This window comes from Pleurodeles waltl, chromosome 7, assembly GCF_031143425.1.
Source record: "Pleurodeles waltl isolate 20211129_DDA chromosome 7, aPleWal1.hap1.20221129, whole genome shotgun sequence".
Lineage (NCBI taxonomy): Eukaryota > Metazoa > Chordata > Amphibia > Caudata > Salamandridae > Pleurodeles > Pleurodeles waltl.
Genome location: NC_090446.1, coordinates 65593425 through 65621053, shown reverse-complemented (window position 1 = coordinate 65621053; position 27629 = coordinate 65593425). Strand labels below are relative to the sequence as shown.

Below are 27629 nucleotides of genomic sequence, written 5' to 3'. Positions count from 1 at the left end.
TTTCACGGGGACTGATGTAAAACCAACATGAAATGCAATGAGTGCAGCTGTGCCTAAATACAAGATGTCTAAGGAAGAGCCCTGATCTCTCTGAGGACAAACAATGTTGGGATGGGGCCAGGTGCACCACCTGCCCCACTTGCCCATGTCCGGGGGGGTGTAGGGTTACCACTAGACCATTTGTTACGGGTATGGCTTGAATTTAATGTACTGGTTGGTGCAAAAAGTAGGAAAATCACCTAAAGCCGGTATTTGTCCTCTTATCAGTCCATACTTTAAACAGTAAACGTAAGAAACAAACCATTAAAATATGTTGTACAGCCGCGTTGATGACCCCTGACTGATAATTAAAGAAAACAAAGACAGAAAGGCTATGTTATAAATGAACACATGAAGCTAATTAAGTATCCAATAACACTCATGGTCAGTCGCAAAATTGCATATTTAATTATTGTGGTGCCCCAGAATCATAGGAGAACCACCAATGTTAATCAGAATGTTTATAGGGCTACCAGGAGTGTAGGAGTCCCCACAGGAGCTTCCCCCAAAGATTTTGTGGTTGTGTCCTGTGTCTTGCATGAGTTGAATTGATGACTCTCGGAAAGATTTCGTAGTATCATAGAAACACTCCTAAAGACAGGGTGTTTGCTCAGAGGGCTTGAAGTGTATGGACTTCTATTGGTTATCAATAAGACTGCTCCTCCAGCATGGTAAAAGCAGCAGAAACACTCATTCACACATTGTATTGAACTTGAAATGCTTTATTATCAATGACAAAGTTAATAGTTCAACATTACATGTTTCAATGAAAGTTTTTAAAATGCTTTATTGACAATTAGATGTTTAACAGTGAGTCCTGCAAGACTTTTATGAATGTCATTTTAAGATGGTACCATAATAGGGATTATTTCTGGTGCTCCACTGGATTATTCTAATATGCTTTTGGTTTTAATAATGTGTTAACACCCTGAAAAAGCCATTAGTTCTTCCATCTGATAACCACATCCTCTCATTTTGTGTCATTTGAGATGACATCAGAAATGGGATCAATAATGTAATTTAACGTGTCCTGAGTGATGTAGTATGTGAGGTCATAAGCAGTACATGATGATGGCGCAAGGTATAATTACTTCACTTAACTATATCTGGTGAATTTCAGCATTTTTTCAGATTTAAATGTTAGTTCTTAACTCATTTAAAAACCTAACAATATAGTCACTTTAATTCTTGTTACTTTTTAGTGAATATCTGTTTTTTTACATAAGCTAAGTTCTTATTACCAAACCTACATACAATCTCAATTTAATCTTTCTTTGTTTTCAGTGAAAACATATATAAAATGGGTAACTGTGTAATATGGTCCAATATTGCCATTGAAGGGTTCAGGATGCATAAAAAACCATAAAGGTCGAGTGGTTTGTAAATGTCATCAAAACAGCAAGATGGACCATATTATACTTGGTATCCATATATATGTTTTATATTAGATATCTATTTTGAGTCAGTAGGCTTCAAAAAGTTGTTTTCGTTAAAGTGATTCATACAATGGACACAAAAAATTTAAATTAGAATATTCAGGCTTTGTTTACCTTTGATGAATAAAACATTCAAATAAAAATGGAAAATGCCGAGGGTCAGTGGATATAGGTGAATCCTTTCTTTTTTCTGTGAATTTCTATTGTTTTTTTTACAAAGTAAAGTAAGATGACGGATCTGGCACAAATCCCACGAGTGGCACGTTGAGCATCCTGGTGGATCAGCAGAGCCACTGAACACCCTAAAAACAACTGTTTAAAAATGTGGTCAACCCCACAAGGCCAATGGGATCAGAGCTCTCTGAGTTTCCTTCTCCCTTATTTAATTTTATTTTTTAAGACTTGCGTACTGAGTCTCTGAGTCCTAAGATGGCGACTGCAACTTTCCTTCAGGTTGGAGCTAGCCAATCACAATATGTGGTTGACTTTGCGGATCCACCACGAATAACTGCAGCAAGCAAATCACAATGTGGCATGATACATGGATCCTGCACTGTAGGTCCAGGATGGAGTCACATCCCTACATATAAATAACATTTGAAACTTAATTTCTCAAAAATTACCAAACGGATTTACACCAAATCACAAAAAGCACACTTTCTGGATCAAGATCCAGCTTTCTGCAAAAATTCCATTTTTGAGGTATCGATGCTCAATTTTCCAATGGAAAATTACATGGAGAAATGTGTTTTGGGATCCACCATTTTTCTCAACTCCTGCTTGATGGATCACTTTGAAACATTCTAGGAACAAGCTGAAAAGGATAAGACTTTAAAAAAATATATTTTTTGTGAAGATTTGTCAAACAACACCGAAGGTAGGAAACCAAAAAATCAATTGCATATTGAAATTTGGTCCTAACTATAACTAACTAGTGGTGACTGCCATATATTTATGTACATGTGATTTTATAGATGCATATTTTTTCTTTTTTTGCTTGTTTTCTTATTCACTCCTTTGTTGACCCTGACTCACTAACAACAATTTGCTTCAAAAAGGGTGGTTCTACACAACTGGAAACATCCCTAACTGTGCCCTTTGAAATCTCTGCCTGTACCTGTTACCTGTGATGGGAAAGTTAATCGCACAGCTCTGGCATGGTCTTACCAGTGCTTGGAAATCCCTGTGGAATACATACATTGATTAACTTAACACCTGCAGAGTGTCATCAATAATGAGGTGTAAATACACATCTGGCATCGTACTACAGAGAGTGCTCAGTGGCAAAAGAGGCATGAGCGCCTGCTTTGTGCACCCCAAGGCATTGTGGTATTACAGAAGGGACCACAGGTGCTTGTGTGGCCCCTTCTGTAATCCTGCTAGTGCTGGCACACATGTAACACCAGTGCTATCATAAGAGAGTGCTCCCTCATCTGCATGGGGGCGTGGCCAGATGCAAAAGAGGGAATCAGTTTGCCTCTGTGCCCATTCAGTGTTATGGATGTGGGTGCAGAAGCAAACATTAGGTGGACACTTAAAGCCAATCTCCTAAAGGCAGCTTTTGAGGGGCGAAAGGGGGTCCCATGGACCTCCCAGAAATGCCTTTTCAGGCGGATGCTGTCCCTCCCTGCACCCGCCTGCAAGGCAATCTCTCTCCCCTCTTTAAAGTGCAGGCAAGTTGCCACCTGCGTAGTAAAACTTGGAGCAGCTTTGAAGCAACCGCTCTGTATTTCACTTGAAGGTGCTTCCTCCAGAGCAGAATAAGTTTGTGGCTGTCCTGGAGGCAGAGCATTCACGGTAATATGATTCACTTTTGTGTCTGCACACCGTGTACCTAATAAAGGTGCGCCATGGAGCAAACAGAGAAAGTGTGCCGTATCGGTAATATTGCCCTTGAGTTACCAATTACCACAAGTGTTTTTCAGAGGCAAGTAAAAGGTTTACATGATCTACAAGATTTTCTGACAACATTGTGTCTCCACTGCACATGGCATTCCCAGCTCTCATGAGTGTCTGTCACATGGAGTCCTTCTCAGGTGGTGATGATGTGGAGGTGGCCAGAGGTTCAGACTTCTCCTCAGGTACAGGTGCTAGGTCTGATGTCCTCTGCCCACACCGTGCCACTGTGAACCTGCTCATACGAAGGGCTTCTTCATAGCAGGGAGGAGTCTCAGTGCCCGGGGGCATTGTGAAGACCGATGGCAAGGGTGCAACGTTGTGGGAGTGTGCAACAGCAAATATCCTCCGCGCAGCAGGGCCAAAAACAGACTGCAGAGCTGGTGAGAGAAGAACATGGATAAGCTGAAATTCTACTTCTGTATGAAAGTGGTAAAAATCTTGGCCAAAAGTTTGCAGAAATATTGTGAGTACAGGATACTGTAGAAAACATCATCTGAAGTTGAGGAAGATATCGCACCACCCTCTGTCATGACCACCTGAATTTTACTGACTGACCTTCTGAAGACATTCCTTCTGTGGGGCACAAGGAGGGAATGTTCTCTGCTTCTTTAGTTAGGTAATTAGTTACTATTTGTATAGTTCACTATCAAGAACAGGCGATGTATTTTAGATCTTTTTAAACATTTCTAAAGTTTTTGTTGACACAAAATGGGCCAGCAATGGGGATCTAGGGAAGGACTTTAAGAATTGTCAACCATCAAACACCCCCATTATTAATAGTTTTATATGGTGCGTGGGTTCACTGTTCAATGAATGCATAAAAGTCGGTTTCATGCTAGTGTAAAGGTGGTGGTGGGAGTACACTAGTGTAGTGGTTCTCTCTATCATTCTGGGAGGGCTGACAGTTTTTGTTACCATGGCCAAAATGTTCAAGTATCCCTGTCACACTGCCCGCTTCCCTGTGTGCACACACACCCACACCTACACACACACACACACAAACACACACACACACACTCACCCCTCCATACACATATGATTTTAATCACCTTACCATGGGGGAATTGGAATAATGTTAAAGGTTTGCACCTACAGCTGCTGTTGTTTATTGGTATTTGTTTAGGATCCAATCCTTCGCTGTCAATTTCTTCTCCCTTTTCTCATCTTATCCTTCTGTATCTGACTCTCACCCCCACAAACATGCACACCCCGGCCCCCACACACACACCAGTTGCACTAGTTTGGAAACAGGTAGATTACATTTTGGGAATTAAAAAGCTAGCTGTTCCCTATCTCACTCACTACAGTATTCTCCTGCTAAGGAGTGACTTGTCTGGCTGGGGTCTCTTTTAGTTAGTGCGGTTAGACTGGAGAGGTGATTGAATTTAAACAAGTGGGGTACGCAATAACAGTGACCAAAATTATTCTAGAGTTGCCTGACTTGCTAAGCTTGGCTACTGCAGTCAGACTGTAGGTGACTGGTATTCCCACCGAAGCTACACCAGGATAGCTGCTTTGTAGTAAGAAGTACTATCAAAAGCAATTGGTCAAATAGTAGGAAAGAATGTACATTTGTAATGCACATTCAGTGAAGCAATAAATCTATCATTGGAAACGCAATTTAATTACCCTTAATCAAATCATCTTTGTTACTTACAACAGTTAGGACAAACATCCAATTTACAACAATATATTACAAAATATCGTGTGTAGACATTTTGGAACACATACATAAAATATTCAACATTAGACATAGATTAATGGTCCAACATTCCTCTCCTTATTCAAAATACCATGTGGTAATCGCTAATAATTGTACCAGGAATCCACATATAAGATATGGTTGCCCAGTCTATCAAGGCCCTAAATCAAACTTATTTCCACCCCTGTTCGGGCAGCGCTGTGATATAGAGTCCTTGAAGGGCAAATAAATCTTCCTTGCAACCTCTAAATGTATAAAAAGTCGACGCGTTTCGGCCCCTTCGCAAATGGGCCTCCTCAGGACTAATGGAGAGAGCCAAACTCCATGTTAAGAGATACTAATATGTATCCTAAGTTGCTCTGTACTTATCTTATTAAGTCGTAACAACAAGAGCTCCTTTTGTACTTGACATGGTGCGTTATGGGGCCTACTAAGTGTACTTTTCCCTTCACACCGACCGGGCGTATACATCATTTCTCCAATTCCTTGTGCACCAGGACAGCTGCTTTGTGGTCAGAAGTACACACATGCACACATGTCGCACATCAGACAATAAGCTGTGGTGCCAACAGTGACTAGTGACACAGGTTCAGTCAAGGGCACATGGGACATGAGTGAGAGTTGCCAAAGCACACCTGCTATGCTGCAGTGGCCCAATCATCAGTGATATGTGCTGTATATTGCTTGGTCCATCCACTGTGACCCCTCTTTAATTTAGGTTTTTGCCTTGTAAAGAGATTGTGCAACGGGCTCACTAAGAGAGTTATCAATCAACCGAATACCTCCTGCTGTACCAGGCAAACATCTGTGTGTGCTCGGTTAAGGAGCCGGCTATTCATTGGGACTGCATGTTTTGCTTCACTTTCCCATTACTGTCTAGCACTGACCTTATATTGGGTGTCTGAATATGTGCTTGGGGGTTTTACACTTCTGATATGGACCAGATTGTGGACAAGTGAAGTGTTCTTTCCTGGTCCAATCAACGCATGGGATCTGAGCAGTAGGAAATGGGCATTACTCCCTCTAGAGATGGTCATGCTGAAACCTCCCATCCTTTGTTCCCTACACAACATTCATCTGCCTGATATTTGGTGACACGTTAGTCTGCTTAGTCAATTAAAATGCCCCCTAACTGGACGTAAACTACACCCCTGCCCTGTATTCAGAGGGTATTTACTCTGGCACGAGGACCCATCCTCCTTCCTTTCTACAAAGGGCGGTGGGTTTGCCGCCAGCTAGCCTCTACTCATGCTGCACTTCTGTAATGTTTGGTGACAGTGTCGTCTCTGGTCAACACTCATACGACTTGGTGCCCACTCCGCTCAGGCTGGTATCAGAAAGGTAGGCAGGTTTCAACCAACACAGCTAAATAGGCCCCATCTGAGAATTCTACATTGAGTCTTAGCCCAAGTTATTCACCTAAAATGAAGAATGATGGGTGACTTGTATATTTGTATAGTCTCTAAAAAAATGTTGCATTATTGTAGGTCCCTCACATCCCTGCGTTCTTCATAGCCTATGGCTGCAACCTAAAGTTGGACTGATGATGCAGCTGGGGTGATGATATTTTGAAGAGCAATCAAAACATTTCCTGAGCACAGGCTCAGAGTGGGGCCCTTTTTATTGTCCAGAAGAAAAGTTTAGCAACCTGCTCTGAGGCACTAGCTGTAAAAGAAGGGAAAATAGATGTCCCTCAGTCAGGTGTTGGCCAAGTTCTCATAATGCTGGCCAAGATCTTGTATAAGAAATTTGCCAGCTCTCAACATACTTATAAAATTACACAATCTTTGCTGTCACTCATAGGACTCAAGGCTCATTAACAATCTGCAAAATCCACATTGGTTATTGGAGCAGGACTATTTTGTCTAAGTTGACCATAAAATTTTAAATGAAGGTCCTTCCACCTTTTTAGCAGGGCCTGGGCTTCACTGCAAGCCTTATCTAGTTTCTTATCTACTGCCAAAAACGTTTTTAATAGTATCCCACTTTTATTTTCATAAACTAGTATCATTAAAATACAGATTATGGTTTGCAGCTTTATCTGGGCCCTTAAAAACGTAGGAAGAAGTTAGAAAAGGGTGGGCTAGCATTACCTGATTTCCAAGCATATGCCTAAGCTTTTTAGTTCAACAATAGAAGGATATTATTGGCAAAGCCAGATAATTCAACACAGGGGGCTTTTATGGTGCGATGATAAAAGACAAAGGGCCTGATTTATGAAATGTTTGCGCTGCCTTTGTGTAATTTTTTGACGCAAAAGCGGCGTAAACTTACAAAATACAATTATATTTTGTAATATTGCACCGATTTTACATCAAAAAATGACACAAAGGCGGCGCAAACTTTTCATAAATTAGGCCCAAAATGCCCTATGCACAAAGCATTTTTGTGGTCACAAGTGGCCTCATTCACAGAATCGTGCTGCTTCCGACAGCAAAAATGATTTTTCATATGTTTAAAGAACAAATTGCAATTCAGTAACATGTTATTGAATTGCAATTTGTGTTTAGCACTTTGGTTTTCGGAAACTCCATTTTTAGGGCATCCCTTCCAAATGACAGTGGTATTTATTAATGTTTTGTGATTGAAATACATTCGCAAAACATTCCTATTTTATCGACAGCTGAAAGGAGGTGGTAACCATTCCCAAATCGTTAATGTTGAAATAAACATTTTTTAAGAATCCAATGGACCAATGCTTATTTTTAAAAACGAAACTTAACATTTCATTTTATTTTTTTAAACGCCATCCCATCTTCCCTTAAGGAAAATGGGCTGCATTTAAAATAAAAACCATTGCTTTATTAATAGCCAATCTCAGACATGGTGGTCTGCTGACCCCAGCAGGCCAGTCCCTGTGATGGCTGCAATTACTAATGGGTTGTAAACTGCGACTTACCTAATTAATATTCATGAGGTAGGTCGATTTGCTATCCATGAAGAATCGCTATTTAAAAGTTGTACATTTTTGTACTTTAGGAATTGTGATTTCCTAATTAGGATTTGGCAAGAATTGGAATTAGAAAACTGCCATTCATAAATATTTTACATATGGCCCAGAAGTACACATTTGGAGAACCAAATTCTTCAAAAAGGTTCATCTGAAAACCTTGAGAGCTATGCTTCAAGTTTGGCATCAGATGAGAAAAGTACTGCGGATTCATTATTATACCAAAGTTATTCCAATAAGGGAGTCATCTGAAATACCATCATGTCTGAAGGATAAACTCAGTTTGTCATTAAGGGATGCAGGCATTAGAAGCTGGGGAGACTTGAGAGATGGTTTGAGTTTTATGAGTGGGGAGGCTATCTCTGAGAGCACACAGGGAAGGTTGTTGATATATACACTCATGGAGGGCTAGCAAACTGTGGTCTCCAGAAGACAACTGGCCTAGTACGGATATGATACAAATATAGTAAAATTGTGCGCTCTCCACCGGGTACTGGGAACTGGTCAGAACATAAGATGTGAAGCGAACACACGCAAGAGGGGAAGGATGTTTGACGACATGAGATTCAGCAGATCAATGTAGGTACATTTAAGATTACTAAATAAAACTGTTTCATCTGCCGGCCTAAAAAGAAATCATTTTTTCCTCTCCACAGGATTTACTGGACTCCAGAGAGATGTGCTACATTTTCTGTGGAAGTGCCAATCGTAAAAGGTGTGGAGTAGTAAAACCAAATAATTTACATATGTTTGCAATTTGTCCTGTCCTTAGTGCCTTTTGTGACACAGTAAGTGAAATCCTATCAGTCATGATGGAGCACAGAATAGAGGTAAGACCCACCTTAAACTTTTTTTAAGTAGATCCAACAATAAGTGAATGCCTGAATGAGGGTCAGAAGATGCTGTTCTATCTACTTTTACTGGCCCAAAGGGACATCTGTGTGCCCCTTGGTTAAGGACTGGCTCATCTCAGCTACATGTACAAGCAAGTTGGATTTGGAATGTGACCCCATATCTTTATAGAAAAAGTGGGTTTGTTGTGCGAACTGGAAGGGAGCTCGGGTGTCCAGTGATTACAACAACTTAATGCTGAATAAAAGTTGGACCCCTAGAGTTATCACTAACAGGGAAGCTGGGCATAGCCCGGATACCCTCACGGGTGACAAGCAGCGCCCTACAAATCCACCTTACATTACACAAGACGTTGTTTGGAATAGTGGGTACCTAACGCTGATGTGATAAGGACCCCAAAAACAAAGGGATATCTGAGAAAAGCCAAAAGCAGGTCCTGTAGTTACCACCAAGCTCTCTCTTGTGGTCACATTGCCCCTCTCTCAGGGGCACTTGGAGTACCGGCTGGTCACTGTTCATGCTTCAGTGTCTTGACCTTTGTTTGCAGAAGAGCACCTTTAGGGGTCAATCAGGGCTTCTGTTTTAATTTACCTACTTCAGCTCTGTCCACCACCTCTATCAGCTGGGCTGAATTAACTTCCTGAAACAAATTAAACTCCCACTGAAGCAAGATAGTGAATAAGTCTGATGAGGAAACTGGACTCTGTCATATTTTATTTTATTGGACATCTGGCTCATTTTATTATGATGGGTGCTTTAGTTTACTGAGAAATTTACATTTTGAAGTCAAATGTTGCACAGTTTAAGATGAGAAGAATGAAAAACAAGCTCCTTTTTAACGTGATTGGATAACATATAAATGTATGGTTTGCATGTATGTGGGTCTTAGACTGAAATGCTGCCCCCTTCCAAAAATGATGGGTTATCATCTAAGAGTGACATAGGGAGAATACATTAGGGAGCCTGTTAACTTCTCATCCTGTTATGGAAATTATTCCATATTTTATCGACCTACGCAGCACTCTGTAACTGTTAAAAATGTTTAATGCAGTGCTTCATTTGTAAAAATGTATTTCCCAGGGTCCAATGTGTTTCTCAGGAGTGCACTGCATTGCCTACTAATTTCACTATTCAAGGTCACCTCACGCTGTAGACATGGTCTGTTGGTGCTATTTTTTTCATTTTATTAAGTATAGTGAATGGTTAAAAAACGTACTCGTGTGTGCTGCTCCAATATGAGCAGAGACCCCCACCATGTGGTGGGCACTCATGCATATATGCCGGTACTGAGCACCGGCGACCACTGGCACAAATGAAGTACTGGCTGAATGTTTTCCTCAATACAGATCCTTAAATGAAGATTGCGTGTCTTTTGCCGCTACGCCGCCTCCGGTCTGCACGTAAAGGCTGTGGGTACTCACAGGTCAGGGTGCTCTGAATGGTGCTGTCATGATCAATGGCAATGACGGTGACTTCACAGGGTCTGGCCCCTTCCTCTCCTCCAGCCTCCTGGTGCCTCAGGCAGCAGCATTTAACAAACACACAGATGATCCCGCAGGTCAGCAGCAGCAGTCCCAGCCCCACAATCAACCTGCACAGAAGGGTCACAAGAAGTACACACGGAGCAGTGAATAGATGCTTCCAGAAGAAGCAGACTGGCTGCCAGGAGAGCAAGAGAAATCCCTACAGGCCTGTGTAGCTGAAGTGGTGGGAAGGCCAAGGCAGGTAGTATTAGCTTCCAGGCTTGTCTTAGGCCCTGGGATTACAGAGGCTGTTTCTCAACTTTTGTTGCCTTTTGTAAATAGCATGCATTTTAAGTCTCTAGTCACCCTTACACCTTTTATGTGTCTTCAAACTCAGCCTTTGTACCTTACCTTGTTTCTTGCCCTGGCTAGGAGAATAATGACTTTTATGCATTCATGCTTTTAATGTCTGCTTAATTGTGATAAGGTCTTTCCAAACAGGACCTTGACTGGGGCCTACTCCATGCCTCGGTTGAAGTGTCACCAGATGGTGTAAACACAAGGTCAGCTTCCAACTCCACATTATATCTACTCCTAGTCTCAACAGCAGTTGATATATGGGATTCGTTATACAGCAAACTAAAGCAGATATAACTATGCTCTTAGTATTTTTATACACTCACGAAAAGGTGCCCAAGCATACTACAGGTCCCCAGAGCATGCTGGTCCTCACAGAGATGTTGTTTGTCTGGTTTGTTAGGGTTTACCAACACTGTGAGGATGAGACTGGTTAAACATGCCTGCCCCTGCCACATGCACCAGGAAGTACCATCTCTTCCTCCCATCCAATACTCACTTCTCCCACATACTCCCACCCATCGCTCCATCCATCCCACTCTCATGTCTCTTCTTTCTACCCCTCCTTCTCTTATCCCCCTCCCTCACCTTTATTTTCAAATCCCACCAACCTGATCTCTCATCCTTCTCATCTGTCCCTCTCGTGACCTTCCCTGTTACGTCGTCCCATTGCCTATTGTCGCCCCTCGTATGGCTCTCTCCTAGCCACCCCTCACTCTTGCATCTCTCCTAGATAGCTGTCCTTTCACCTTATGGTTTCCTCCCTCCTATCCTCTGTTATCATTCACTCACAACCTCCCTCAAATCCTTCCCTCCACTGCTCTCCCTGTTAGAGGACTGCCATACACTATAAGAACATACAAGGGAGCACAAAAAGTCATATGGCAAATTTGGTGCACAGCTCCCTCCGGGACGCGGATGGGTCCTGGGGACATTGATGAAGAACAACATCCAACCACTGAGCTCAAAGAACAGTGATGCTCACAGCAGAACCGCTCAAGGGACTGGGTGACAAACACACACCCAAAAGCATCCCCTTATGGGGCTATGTGACACTGCCATGTACAACAATCCACTCAAGGGGCCAGAGGACACTGGCACTCACAACAGTACCCACTGCTGGGACTACGCAGCAGTAACATGCAGACATAACATCACATGCTTAACTGCATCTTCTAATGGGACCAGCTGAACACCGACCACTACTGGGGCCTGGTGACACTGGCACGAACAATGGCGTCCACTCATAACACTCCCAGACACAACAGCATCCACTCACGGACATTCAACTTTCAGTAAGAAAGACCAAATGGGTAAAGACCTGTTGCAATGACCTGTGAGTAATCTCATATGAATGGTTTGAATTCAGATGGGTGGACTTAGCCTTTCATCCTTCCAAGGTGAATGAAATGGGTCATTGAACATACTTCTGAAGTACTGACTGACAGTTCGGTTTGTTTTGTTATGACTGATAGATCTGCTGTCAGAACACTCCACCTGCATGAGCTGAATGCCCCATAACAGGGTATGGCGCTATGAAGTGCTATATAAATGCTACAATACACCACTAGAAGTGAGCATAAAGTACAGCCGCAAGCTACAGTATCCGGCAGACTCACTCAACACACTTTGCTGGCAGGAGGCCACATTCACAAAGGTTGAATTAGGAGTTGTCTAGAACAGGAAGTGACCCCTTTTAGCTACCACTGTTTTTGATGAAAAGCATCTTGCTAAAGATGGCAGAAGAGCTAATGAAGTTTAGGGGGAAGGGGGAGCAGAGGTACCAGGCAGAGGAGAATGGAATAAAAGTTAACCTGTTGAGACATATAAAACAATTGCTTTTTGCAGGGTTCACACATCAGAGAACAACTGGGTCTAAATTGAAAGAAATGATAACTACCAAATCAGAGCCATGCTGCTGTCCTAGTCGGACCAATGGAACCACATAAGTCTCTTTTCATCACATTTTCTCTTTTGTACCCTCAGATATTATCCACGAACAAACAGAGACCAACCACACTGCCCTCAAGAACGCCATCCGCAGGCACCACCAGCTCATCCGGACCACCAAGAGATCCTCCTACAAGGATCTCACCAACAACAACGCACACAACAGCAAAGAGCTCTTCAACATCGTTAAGGAACTCGCCAACCCCAGGTCCTACTCCAACACCCCACCTTCGCAAGACCTCTGTGACTCCCTCTCCACCTTCTTTCACCGCAAGATCACAGACATCCACGACAGCTTCAACACCTCGAGACCCACGACAGCCGCTGTCACCATAAACCCCGACTCACCGGACCCCAGCCACACCAACCTCCTGCTCTCCTGGACCCACATAAACGACAATGATACTATCAAAACCATGAGCACCATTCACTTCGGCTCACCATCCGACCCCTGCCCTCACCACATCTTCAACAAAGCAAGCTCCATCATCGCCCCCCAACTCCGAATGATCGTCACCAGCTCCTTCGAGACCGCCACCTTCCCGGAAAGCTGGAAGCACGCCGAAGTCAACGCCCTACTAAAGAAACCCAAAGCAGACCTAAGAGATCTCAAGAACTACCAGCCCATCACCCTGCTCCCCTTCCTGGCGAAGGTCATCGAGAAGATTGTCAACGGCCAACTGACCCGCTTCTTTGAAGACAACACGCTCTGGACACGTCTCAATCCGGATTCCGCAGCAACCACAGCATGAGACCGCCCTCATCGCCGCCACCGACGACACCAGGACCATGCTAGACAGAGGCGAAGCTGCGGCCCTCATCCTCCTTGACCTCTCGGCCGCCTTCAACACTGTCTGCCACTACACCCTACACACATGCCTCCACGACGCAGGTATCCGCCACGAAGCCCTGGACTGGATCACATCCTTCCTCACCGGCAGAACGCAGAGAGTCCGCCTCCCTCCCTTCCGATCTGAAGCCACTGAAACCATCTGCGGCGTTCCCCAAGGATCCTCCCTCAGCCTGACCCTCTTCAACACCTACATGGCACCGCTCGCCAACATCGTCCGATCCCACAACATTATCTCTTATGCCGACGACACCCAGCTGATCCTCTCACTCACCAAGGACCCCACCACCGCCAAAATCAACCTCCACAACGGAATGAAGGCCATCGCCGACTGGATGGAGAGCAGTCACCTGAAGCTGAACTCAGACAAGACGGAGATCCTCATCCTCGGCTCCACCCCCTCCGCCTGGGACGATTCCTGGTGGCCGGTCACCCTAGGAACCGCACCGACGCCCACCAACCATGCATGAAACCTGGGATTCATCCTGGACTCATCGCTCACCATGACCCAGCAAGTTAACGCCGTCTCATCATCCTGCTTCAACACCCTCCACAGGCTCTGCAGGATCTTCAGGTGGATCCCCAACGAAACCAGAAAGACGGTCACCCAAGCCCTCGTCAGCAGCAGACTGGACTACGGCAACGCTCTCCAAAAAAGACTGCAACGTATACAGAACGCCTCTGCACCCCTCATCCTCGACATCCCACACCGCAACGACATCTCAGCCCACCTGAGAGACCTACACTAGCTCCCCGTCAACAAGAGGATCACCTTCAAGCTCCTCACCCATGCCCACAAAGCACTCCACAACGCCGGTCCAGCTTTCCTCAATGAACGACTTACCTTCTACACCCCCAACCGCCAACTCCACTCCGCCAACCTCGCCCTCGTCACCGTTCCTCGCATCCACAGGACTACAGCCGGCGGCAGATCGTTCTCCCACCTCGCCGCCAAGACCTGGAACACCCTCCCGATCCACCTATGACAGACCTGGGACCTGCTGACCTTCAGGAAACGCCTCCAGACCTGGCTGTTTGAGCAGTAGCATCTCCCCCACTCAGCACCTTCAGACCCTTGTGGGTGAGTAGTGCGCTCTACAAATGAATGATTGATTGATTGACTGATTCACTATTAATAATGAAGTTGAAAGTTGTTTTACATGTTAGTTCTAGAAAATCAGTAGGACACCTCACCATTTACACTGGAAAGAACAAGGGTCTCTGGAGTCTGGGAAAAGTACTGGGCTCACAAGGAGGGCTAAGGATAGAAGGGTAACATGGGGCAGGCTTTTTCACCCATGTGTTGTCAGGGCAGCAAACTTCCAAGCACTTTGTCTCCCTCGCTCGCAGGTTCAGGGCTAGGACCTGAGCCATGGCCTGGCTAGGGCTCATCAAATTAGTTTTACACCTTTGGGTGCATAAGAGGTACCTGTGGTGCAAACCACTGCTTTCACCCTCGGCTTCCTCGAACCTAGCAGGATTAAGTGAAACCGAAACCCTTTGCATACTGTAGTCTCTGCTAAGGTTGCCAGCTGTGATTGCTCTTCCCCTTCTTTCCTTGTTCATCAGCTGCATTTCTACAGCATTAGGCAGTGTCCATTACCAGTGTTTTACTCATTTTACAGCATCTCTGACTTACACATGCTGGCTTATGTAATACTGGGACTTCTCTGACTGGCCCTCTTGTTTTGGTGTGCACACAAATACACACAAACATGCACACACACACACACACACAGACATACACACAGACACCGACACACAGGCACATAGAGACAAAGACACACAGACATACACACAGACAAGCACAAACATGCGCACACACACACACACGCACACACACACCGACACACACATACACACAGACAGACACAGACAACACACACACAGACACACAGACAAACAGACACACACGCAGAGACACAGACACACACACCCAGACACACAGACACACACACAAACATGCTCACACACAGACAACACACACAGACACACACAGACACACACACAGACATGCACACAGACACACACACAGACATACACAGAGAGACACAGACACACACACACAGACATACACACAGACACACACTCACAAACCTCATGGCTAGGCCTATGCTGTGTTGCTGATTCTGTTTCAGGCCTAACTGTAATGATAATCTGCTCACCTCCTGCATCACACTGCCAAGTGCTGTGCTCCCAGGTAAGAGAAGAGCCTCCACTCTGGTCACTCGCAAACAACCCAACATGCTTCTCATATGATGACAGCAGCTTTAACACCAACCCTGCCCTCTCTAATGTAACATACGACCCATGTGAAAATGCGCTTCTGCCCTCTTATTGGAGCTATGAAGGGCTATGTCAGTGCTACAATTATTACAATTCGTGAATCTGTTCTTGGATTCACCCCCCCCCCCCCCCCCACCATGCACGCATGTTTGTGACTTACCAAATGTACCAGAGCTGGACCCAGTCTATGCTTGAGCAGCTGAAGGAAGTAAAACATTTAGAGGTCAGCAGGAGCACAAGGACAAACACTGATTTCAGTTTGCACTTTATTCAGCTGTGAACAAGTGTACATGCAACGATGGGAGTGGGCGGTAGGGCCTAACAATCCTATCATCCTTCAGAGAGGGAGAGAGACCAATGACTGAAGGGAAAGAGGAGAGGCTAGTGACTGAATAAACAGAGTGAGAGAGGGAACCAGAAGGATAGAAAGAGAGATGGGGCAATGATAGAAGGACTGAAACAGAGGCCAGTATGTAAATGTAACAGAGGGGAAAGGAATGGCCAGAGCCTGAATTTGCCCTGACACAAAAGGTCAAACGTTCAAAGATAGAGGTCAAAGTTCCAACGAGGCCAGCTATTGGCACAGAAAGTGGGCAGGGCCAATGTAGACGTATGAATGGATGGGCAGTGAGAGAGGCCAACGATCAAGCGGGGAGAAAGTTGTTGAAGATTTAATATAAACAAAAGTGACCTTTGAAAACAGACCCTCCCTAAACATCCTGTATATGTGCCCTAATCCACCTGGGACCAGGGGCATAACATCTTCTTAAAGTCTGGGGCAAGAAAAAGGAATCATTTTAATGAAGATTACATCAAGTAGTCTGATACCCCCCCAGAGACACCTACCAGTGGAGTTCTCGTTTGTCCCATTTTGATTTCCTAATATTGGTGTTCACCCTGCTCCCAAATATCGAAGCAAGCGTGTTGAAAGGATGTCTGGCCACTGAGCAAAACAGCATTTTACAGCTGGATTTCTCTACTTCTTTCCTATTTGGCACCGCCTAGTGGTGGCACCCTGTAATTGCTGCTCTGCAATGAGAGCACTGGTCCTACACCTATGGGTTGCTTGTGTTCTGGTTCAGGGATGACCTGGCTCGGCAGTTCTGGCTGGACTAGCGGCATAGTGGTCCCCCACTTTCATAACTTAAGTGGGCGTGGTATTGACACTCATTTATGAATCTTGTCTGTAGCTCTGCAGACAGAAGCTCTTAAAACACAATGCAAGGGAAATTGTAACAGAGGTACGTGATTTAAAGCCAATCGTGGAAAAAGAGGCCAAAAAGATGAAATGATGAGGAAGAGAGGACATTTTGTAGATGCGTAGCATTCATAGGTACAGCCAGTGCAGTGCCACCGAGGCCCAGAGGAATAAGGGGCCCATTGAACTCTGATTTTGCTGTATTTTATCATTTAAATATCAGCTGATGGGCTCATTTATGTCCTTGCACTAACACCCACAATAAGCTACTGAGACTGTGAGAGAGATAGAGGGATGGACGGGAAAGCGAAATGAATGGCAAATAAAAAGATGAAAGTAATTGACAAGAAGGAAGGCCACTACCTATGAAAAGGTTCATGCAGGGGTGAAAGGACTAATTGTTGGAAACTGAAAGCAATATTTGCATGGGTGGGTTAGAGAATTGCTGGAATGATGAAAGGATGGATGAATGAGTGGATGGACAAATGGCAGTCTGGATGGTTGGGTGAACTGATAAACGGAGAGTGAAATGATGGATGGATGAAAAAGAATGGATGGATGGGAGGATGGGTGAATGCCTGGAAGAGGAAGGGCAGAACGATTAATGGAAGAGTGTAATGACAAATGATGGATAGACAGAATGGTGAAGGAAGGAAAGGTGAAAGTATGGATGAAGCATGAAAAGATGGTGGCTGGATGGATGCATGAAAGTCTTGAAGGACGGAGACATAGATGGACAGAAGGTGTTTACGAAGGGAGCTCTTCTAGACAGGGCATGGTTTACTTGCTTTGCTCACATGATGGCATTGGAGGTAAGGATCAAAGATGGGGCTATTTTATTTTTCTGGATACTCCTCTAGGCTGTACTTTACCCGTTGGAGAAGGGTCAAGACTGATTTGCATATGATTTGATCCAAACTCAAGTGCTGGAAATAAACCGATGGACTGGGATACAGGCCAAGTAATTACAAGTAACTGAAATCAGTTCAAGCATTTCTCCCATCACCTTTTCTGTACTTCAGATAAAGGAAGTAAGGCGAAGGGAGATTATACGGAATTCCCACGTCCTAAAATCACCAAATTTCATTAGGTGCGGGTGGGCAAATGATTCCAAACTAGATCTTCTGCTTCGACCACCAACAACTGGACCAGTAGTTCATCTCTTTTAACAATATATCACACAGCAATTATGGTACTTACCTTCCTGCATCCAGACAGTCATCCTCACAGAGGGTTGCATCAAAGGCCTAAAAGAGAAAAAGATCTGAAGGGACATCGGTCCATAAACAAGGTTCATCCCTCTACCGAAGGCTCAAAGGACGGCCTGCGGCTTAAAGGACTAAAACGCCACCTACCGGACACAGCCTGCGGGCAGGCTTACCTCCACCGCTGGGACCCTGGGATGAAGCTCAGCTCTGGGGATATGACCCTCTCACCCAGACCCACCCTTCCCTTTCCACATCTCACACCCGGTAACGTTCAAAACCAGGAGGCAACAGCGCACAGGGGGGAAGTATCTTATAGCTCTAATTTACTTGCAGATTTAGGGTCTCATTTAGAGGTGTGCGTTAGCTGGAAATTTTTAAAAAGTCATTGCATGTCCCAACTACTCACCTTGTGATTTCCATGTCTCATTCAGAAGTGGGGCAAACCTGATTACATTTAACGGGTCAAAGGTGCCTCATGACCTTTTAGACATACGGATTTTGGTGATATACACCCTATCATTTATTGTACCAATGGCTGTGTCATTCGCAATGAGGTTCAACGACTTTTGTTTAAAACGGTGGCGAATAACCTGCCAAAGTACGTTTTTATACTGAATGTGCCACAGACACCTTTTCGGTGAGGCTGTGACCAGCCCTTAATTTGTGAAAGAGAGTGAGCTGGTGCCGAAGCTCTGCACAGGAGCCGGCGGCCGGTGCACTTGAACACTGGCACGTCATTTACCCAGGCTGGTAGTCTGTAATCCACTTCCAGACACCTCCTGCCCCCTTTCCACAACAACATGTTCCTGCTTTCTCTCTTTGTGACAGTTTTGCCGTCTTCCTCCGGCTTTCCGAGCTACGTGCCATAAGTACGAACACATTTTCCCATAGACACAGAATGGGCAAAACTGCTTGCTACATCTGGCCCTATGTGTTTTTCCCTGTCTTGCACTCTGCAAATATCTGAATTTAAAACCGAAGTGGTGGTCCCCAAAAATAAATTGTGATGGCCGTCACTGGCGGCCACTGTCTCAAAGCACTGGCTAGGATTACCTTGAGGTGGCTAAAAAGTGGTGTGAGCTATAAAGCTGCGAATAGAAGGTTCAAACCCGGGGCTTAGCTTGGTCAGAAGGATTGGGTGGAGGGGGTGTGAGCTTCAGTTTTTCCAACAATCATGCTGGCATACAGGACTTAAAGTGGACAGGGTCCTGCTGGTGTTCCGGCAGTTTTAAAAAGCAGGTGCTGAGACGGGTCCCTATTGGGCTCACCCTCAGTGTGAAGAAAAAACTTGACTCTGCACCAAGTACCACCCTTGACTGTCTTTGATATAACTTCAAAGAGAATTGTTATTATCACTCCAGTCTCATCATTTCAGAACTGAAGCATTTTCAATATCATATACAGCGAAGCCATTGTTGTTACTTATTTATCATATTCCACTAACAATCAATGACAAAGTCAATAGTCCTGGCTTGTTGTAATGTTACTTGTTGTATTATGTACCTGGATGCAGTGACAGAAAGAAGCAGCAAAATAACAGTTGGGCGGCACACTATGCTAAACAGAGATTTTTAGTATACAAGTTTAAAGCCACGCCCTTAATTACGTCAGCCACACTCATTTGAGAGATCCCAGTTTTTTCATCCCACTTAAAGCCCTGCTGGCATATAACGTCAAAATACATGAAACGACAAGCAGGTTGCATGAAAGGGGCTTAAGGGTCTGTGGAAAGGAAGGCAAATATTGATATGTAGGACCACTAAGGGAAAGAAAACACAATATTTTGTAAAATAAACTAGTTTTTTTTTAGAACTTTCAAAATAGAGAGAGGGTGAGTGTGTTTTGCGTTTTTCTCTGTGTGATTGTAAACATCCCTGGTGACATCTGACATACACCTCACAAAACCCGACTATTTATCAGAAACACATTTATTAGAGGGCTGTAACTCTACAAGTACCCCGTCTCCCTCCCGAGGTTACGTCCCTGGCTCAACCGAAAGGAAGTCAAAAATCTCTAGTCCTAGTATCGGGAACGGAGAAGCTTTTCCAAACTCCCGTTTTAACGCCGCAATAGAAGAGGTAGTGAGAATACGAATGCAAATTTCGAATAAGCCACCAGGTGGCGGAAAAGCTTCATCTAGGCATGGGAGGAGTCTTTAACATGCCAGGCTTTCCGTCGCAGACGACAGATCTATTTGGCATTGCTTTACAATGAACATGCTATTGTGTCAAGGGCTCTAGCTTTCTAACTGGCATGACTTGTAGCTAGAGGTGGACGAGCCACTGAAAACTCGAGCCAAGCTCGAGCCTTAAGCCTGGCTCGGCTCAAAGTCCTTTTGGAACCTTGAGTCCATAACTAGCAGAGCTTTCATGTAAGTTACGCCTGCCTACAACCTCTCCCCCCCACCCCCACCCCCCGGATGTGACGTTACAGCCAGAGGTGCCAACTTTGGCAAGGGGAACCAGGTTCAAGTCTCAGGTCGGCTCCACCACGTGTGATTCTGGGCAATTTAGCCCATTCCAGTAAATAATGAATGATGACTTTGTGTAATGTAGCAGTCAGTCAAGTGTGGCGCACCAGTGCTTGAAATGGAAAAATAAAATAGAAGGCTTGTTTTTGAGAAGTGCCGGTACTCTTCAATTAAAAGTAGTTTTTCTTGTGAAGTGCGGGTACTCAACCTCTCCAATTAAAAAACTGCCGCTACTCAGTACCAGACAGTACCGGCCTATTTAAAGCACAGTGGCACACTTTATAAAAAGCCAGCAAAAGGGATAAAAACAAAGCCTTACCATAAGGAAATATAAATAGATACCCATTTGCCGTTTAATTTGTAGCAAGTGAAACAAAAAAACCTGGTTAAATTGTGTGATCCTAGGCAAATATTTTATTTCATCAAAACTCTTTTTTCTTCCTTATCACGTACAAAAGCACTATTGTGTTTGGTGTAATAGACTATAACATTGTTCCATAATAATCTGGGCCACCTACAGGATACATGACAATTGTCTTACCTCATCGTTCACCAATACTTCATATTTAAAAACGATCACATTTAATAAAGTACTGCTCACAGCAGAGCTATAATGTGACATATTGGCAAAACTTCTACATGTTAAAGAAATAAACTTTTTTTTTATTTGGAAGACACCTTGTCATATTTTACGTGGTTTGGTGTATGATTTACATAGCAAACATTTTCAGGGCTCAGCTCGGGCACGGGATCTAAAATCCGAGCCAGACCCTTGGCTCTGCCGGTTAATTTGTTGGCTCTCACACCTCGAGTTGTAGCCCCAGCCTCCCAGCAGCTGTTAAGGGATGGCCCAGGAAGATCCCAGGAAGAAACAAGCATTTACAATGCATCGGGTCTCGCGTTTGCTCATGTTAGAGCTGATCGCGTTGTAAACTCCTAACCCGACTTTTCACCTATCGGGCAATTTATGTACATAACCCGAAAAAGTGAAGTCAAGTATGTAAAGCGCTCGACTTCTGCCAAGTGAGATCGGGCTCGTACATTAGAGAAAAAAAAGTCCACGAGCCCGATGGAAAACAGGGAGCCTCGCATGTTTTCTGTACTTGGTCGCTGCGCTGGAGGAGGGCTAGCCACCGGAAAAGGCATGACATGTGCATGCCTTCCACTAATGAAAGCAAGCAGATTTTATTAGGGAAGCCCACGAACCAATAAAAAACACTGACGTGAAGTTGACAGGGCTCCGAGCCCTTTTCTAAATACTAAAGAGTCTCCCTGCGAAACGCATGCGCGAGCGCATGCAACGCAGGCTCGACCCTAAAAAGAGGTAAACATTCTTCAGAGGGGCCCACCAAAGAAATGTTGCCAGGTGAACCCATTTGCTTTCATTCTGCAGCAGAGATGGGTGAACAAATTAATAGGGAGAGCCGAGACAGGGTTGTGGCTGGGCTCTAAGAGCCTGCGCACTGTCCGAGCCCTGAAAATAGCTGGCATGTAAATCATACAGCAAACATCGTGTAAAAATACAATACAGATTCTTCAAAATTCAAAGGCATATTTATTTTTTCCCAAAATACTTTATTATATTTTATGCCGTTGAGTTAAGAAAATAAATATAATAGTAAGGCTTTTACATTGGAACTAATAAAGGAGGGAACACAGATTCCTTGCTCCCCCCGCCCAAACTTTCTCAAAAGTTTGACTGAAACAAAAAAACAGAATTCTCCCATGTCCTGGAGCCCACCTAGCATGCACTTACTCAGTCAATACCTCCAATTTCTCGTGGTCTCTTTTAATACCTCAGTTTTTAAAGGTTTGAGGCAGCGGTCTTCAACCTGTGGGCGGGCCCCCCTAAGGGGGCCTCAATTGATCCCAGGGGGAAACCAGGCCCTGGCCAAAAGAAGCATTATGCAGACAACAGTGCTTTGTTTTAAGCAAATAAAATTACATTTTGAAAAAGGCAACAGAAATTAAGTGCAATTTTTAAACAAGTCTTGACATATTTAAACATTACCAACTTAATAGAATAATTGTGAGAATTTTTGAGAGGGGGCCCAATTATTTTTTTTTCACCACTGGGGGGGAGTAGGGGGGCTCAGAATTAAAAAGTTTGAAAACCACTGGTCTATGGGTGTAAGACTCTGCATTCTTGGCGTGGTCTCCCCTAACTTTTTGCCTCTGCTTCCCAGGTTGATGATGTGCGCTGGACTCTGTTTTTGCTGTTTTTGATAATCTAGGCACTTTACCACTGCTATCCAGTGCTAAAGTGCAAGTGCTCCTCTGTAAAGTACATGTGTAATTGGCTAAACCATGATTGGCATATTTGATTTCCTAATAAGTCCCTCTCCTACAGTCAGTAACACAAAGGGAGCTGGGGTGTAGCCTGGATATCCTGATGAGCCATCTGTGCTAGGAGGGAGGGGAGGAGTGGTCACTTACACCTGAATGGGCTGTGCCTGCCCTCTCACAATGCAGTCTCTAATCACCTGGTGTGTGTCTGGGGGCCTGGCCTGGGCAAGGCAGGATCTTGTGAACAACATAGACTTTCCTTTGAAGTAGGCCTATTTTAAAGGCAGAAAGGGATATAAGTATTGGACCCAAAACCCCTAAAAATTAGATCACTTCTGGATTCAAGAGGAACCTCTGCCAAGGAGAAGAGCTGAAGAGAAGTGCTGCCCCTGCCTGTGACTGTGCTTTGTTGGGCTATCCTGCAGTTGCTGCTTCTGCCTGTGAAAGGGGACACAGACTGGACTTTGTTGTGCATTCCTGCTTATGAACAATTTCCAAGGGCTTGAGTTGTGCTTGCCTCCTGTTTTGAAGTCTCAGGGCCATCAAAGACGTCCTCTGCTAACATCTGTACTCTACAGGGAGTGCAGAATTATTAGGCAAGTTGTATTTTTGAGGATTAATTTTATTATTGAACAACAACCATGTTCTCAATGAACCCAAAAAACTCATTAATATCAAAGCTGAATATTTTTGGAAGTAGTTTTTAGTTTGTTTTTAGTTTTAGCTATGTTAGGGGGATATCTGTGTGTGCAGGTGACTATTACTGTGCATAATTATTAGGCAACTTAACAAAAAAAAATATATACCCATTTCAATTATTTATTATTACCAGTGAAACCAATATAACATCTCAACATTCACAAATATACATTTCTGACATTCAAAAACAAAACAAAAACAAATCAGTGACCAATATAGCCACCTTTCTTTGCAAGGACACTCAAAAGCCTGCCATCCATGGATTCTGTCAGTGTTTTGATCTGTTCACCATCAACATTGCGTGCAGCAGCAACCACAGCCTCCCAGACACTGTTCAGAGAGGTGTACTGTTTTCCCTCCTTGTAAATCTCACATTTGATGATGGACCACAGGTTCTCAATGGGGTTCAGATCAGGTGAACAAGGAGGCCATGTCATTAGATTTCCTTCTTTTATACCCTTTCTTGCCAGCCACGCTGTGGAGTACTTGGACGCGTGTGATGGAGCATTGTCCTGCATGAAAATCAGGTTTTTCTTGAAGGATGCAGACCTCTTCCTGTACCACTGCTTGAAGAAGGTGTCTTCCAGGAACTGGCAGTAGGACTGGGAGTTGAGCTTGACTCCATCCTCAACCCGAAAAGGCCCCACAAGCTCATCTTTGATGATACCAGCCCAAACCAGTACTCCACCTCCACCTTGCTGGCGTCTGAGTCGGACTGGAGCTCTCTGCCCTTTACCAATCCAGCCACGGGCCCATCCATCTGGCACATCAAGACTCACTCTCATTTCATCAGTCCATAAAACCTTATAAAAATCAGTCTTGAGATATTTCTTGGCCCAGTCTTGACGTTTCAGCTTGTGTGTCTTGTTCAGTGGTGGTCGTCTTTCAGCCTTTCTTACCTTGGCCATGTCTCTGAGTATTGCACACCTTGTGCTTTTGGGCACTCCAGTGATGTTGCAGCTCTGAAATATGGCCAAACTGGTGGCAAGTGGCATCGTGGCAGCTGCACGCTTGACTTTTCTCAGTTCATGGGCAGTTATTTTGCGCCTTGGTTTTTCCACACGCTTCTTGCGACCCTGTTGACTATTTTGAATGAAACGCTTGATTGTTCGATGATCACGCTTCAGAAGCTTTGCAATTTTAAGAGTGCTGCATCCCTCTGCAAGATATCTCACTATTTTTGACTTTTCTGAGCCTGTCAAGTCCTTCTTTTGACCCATTTTGCCAAAGGAAAGGAAGTTGCCTAATAATTATGCACACCTGATATAGGGTGTTGATGTCATTAGACCACACCCCTTCTCATTACAGAGATGCACATCACCTAATATGCTTAATTGGTAGTAGGCTTTCGAGCCTATACAGCTTGGAGTAAGACAACATGCATAAAGAGGATGATGTGGTCAAAATACTCATTTGCCTAATAATTCTGCACTCCCTGTATGCTGAGACTCCTGCCCTGCCAAGATGTGTCCTATCCAGTCCCTGTGCCCTTGAAAGGTGGAGATGGCAGACAGAGCTGAAAATCCAAGCACAGAACGCTGTGCAGGGAAATTTACGATGCACCATCTGCAATGCGGCTGATAAACGATGCGCTGCAGGTTTCACAGCTAAAATCAACGCTCTGCCTGCATCACAGCTGGGATATCAACGCATCAGGGCTGGAGAAATGATGTGCAATACCCGTTTGTGGCTGCTGATAACGATGCAAACCCCACGCAGTGCAGTTATCTAACACCGTGCAACAGGATTTTCCACGCATCGTACCTGGCCGTCAAAGTCAACCTGGCTCTGCGCAGATCCGAGATGCCCCGTTCGGAAATCAACACATTGCTCTCTTGCGTGGGAGAAGAAACCACGCATCGCCGACCCGACCGGAGAAGAAACTACGCACGGGCTCCCTTGCGAGCAAGGCTTTTCTGATGCACGCTCACCCGTGGGGCTATTTTTTTTATGCTAACCAGGTACTTTGCGCAAAATCAATGTTCTCACTGTTTTCTATATATTAAGACTCTTATTCTTTTTAAAATTCATATCTTGACTCGTGTATGTTGGATTTTTGTTGTTTTGGTCTTGTTTGATTTAGATAAATATTACCTATGTTTCTAAACTGGCATGGTGTCCATTTTGTAGTGTTTTCACTGTGCTACTGTTTGTGTTGGTACAAATACTTCACACATTACTTCAGAAGTTAAGCCTGCCTGCTCGTGCCAAGCTACCAAGGTGGTGAGCTGAGGTCAACTGAGGGTGATTCTTCTTTACCCTGACTAGAGTGAGGGTCCTTGCTTGGACAGGGGGTAACCTGAATGCCAACCAAACACCCCATTTCTAACAAAGAGAATTCAGGCTTCTCAGCACAGTCGCATGCGCAGTCAAGTACTCCACGGGTGGATACCACCTTTGTTTACATTTGTGGCTCCTGTCATGAAGGCGCCATGTGATCTTTCCATGGCCAGCAAGGACCACAGCTTGATCCCCATTCATAAATTGTTGCAATAGTTTCCATTTTCATATCTGATCTATCAGTTGCTTAATCACAAGTATGCTGTGTGCCATTACTCTCCCATCTACATTAGTGGGGTGTTTATATTCAAGGGGGTGCAAGGGTGCCTGCATTGCATGCAGGATTGTTTTCTGCTGGAAGGCCAACCTTCCTGCACATACTCTATCCTGGGCATACTCCTCTTTCTATGTGCGCTGCAGAATGCAACACATATAGAAAGAGGAAAAAATGAGGAGAAATACAAGTTCTTATAAATCTGGGGATGTGTCAAAATCCATTGGAGTTGCATGGGAGCTCCCACAGAATGCCTCCCTAGCCCAGAGTAAGGTAACGCAGTGGTTCATGCTGAGTTGTCTTCCTCCACATTATTGGAGCAATTCAGGGACACGCAAAGTAGCTTTGTGTGGCTTCAAAAATCTGACTTAAGGTTTGCGTCGCTCTTGCTCCACTCACTTGGTGCATGAGCAACGTAAACCAGATCATAAATATGGGCCATAGTTTTAAACATTCTTACCACCACTGCTGCCCTGACAACAATGCTACTGGTGAACTACAGTGCAAGTCACTTGCCATGTGTACAGAATAATATATGGCCTAGATTCTTAGATGAAACAACATTATAATCTACTATCAAACATAAGAAGTGTTTGATCAGTACACATCCCGAACTTGCATGTTTGAAGGTGTTCACATAGCTCAGAATAAAAAAAAAAAGAAGCACAGTAAAATAAAATAGTTGTCAAGAATCACACACTTTTGTGAAGCAGGGATGGCAGGATTAATCCCAGATTTTCCACTTTCACAGTCTACATCCACTAAATAAGTATCTCTTTCTTTTGCACATTTAACATCAAAGGTTAGCACTTTTCCTGTACTTCTTGGCACATGAGGGTAGAGACTAGGTGGCAGACAGAAGCCACATAAAAGCTTGGCTCGCTTTTGGCTTGAAGGCCCAAGAAGACCTCTTTCAGAGCCAGAGGCAGGCATCAGGCTTGGGCCTGGCTCGCGCTTACACTGGCTCGCCCACTTCTATCCTGCAATGACAGTATAACACCTGCTATTAACAGTGTTTAAAAATGGCAATACATTTATTATGGAGAACTATCTTAAAATCTTTATATGGACAATTGATTAACTCACCAGAGAGAAACAGAGGAGTGTTCCAAAGACTGTGGAGGGGCGTCTGTAGCCCATTATGGTACCGTCTTCTTTACTGCCCCTCAACTTCTCATATAGCACCTGCTGGAGGCAAGAAGGGACCAGTTTCAGAAGGATAAATCGGAATTCCCTCGTCTTTACTGAGGACCACAGGAATTATGCAGCAAACCAGAAAAGCAAGGACAAAGCGTGAGAACAAGGGAAAAGCAAGGGCAAGGCACTCAAAAAACACGGGAAAAGGCAAGGAGAAAACTGTGAGAACAAGGGAAAAGCAAGGAGAAGGCACACAAATAACAGGGGAAAAGGCAAGGAGAAAACAGTGAGAA

The 27629-nt window shown here is 44.3% G+C and overlaps 1 protein-coding gene across 1 annotated transcript; it reads right to left on the bottom strand.

Moving 5' to 3' along the window:
• Positions 1–763: 763 nt before the first annotated feature.
• On the bottom strand, positions 764–27367 carry TMEM52B (transmembrane protein 52B). Its single transcript, XM_069242936.1, has 5 exons — positions 27286–27367; positions 18183–18229; positions 15945–15983; positions 10300–10469; positions 764–3751 (listed from the first exon to the last, which is right to left on the bottom strand). Exons 1-5 carry the CDS (start codon positions 27337–27339, stop codon positions 3492–3494), a joined length of 570 nt encoding a protein of 189 aa, XP_069099037.1. The 5' UTR covers positions 27340–27367; the 3' UTR covers positions 764–3491.
• Between the last annotated feature and the right edge of the window lie 262 nt (positions 27368–27629).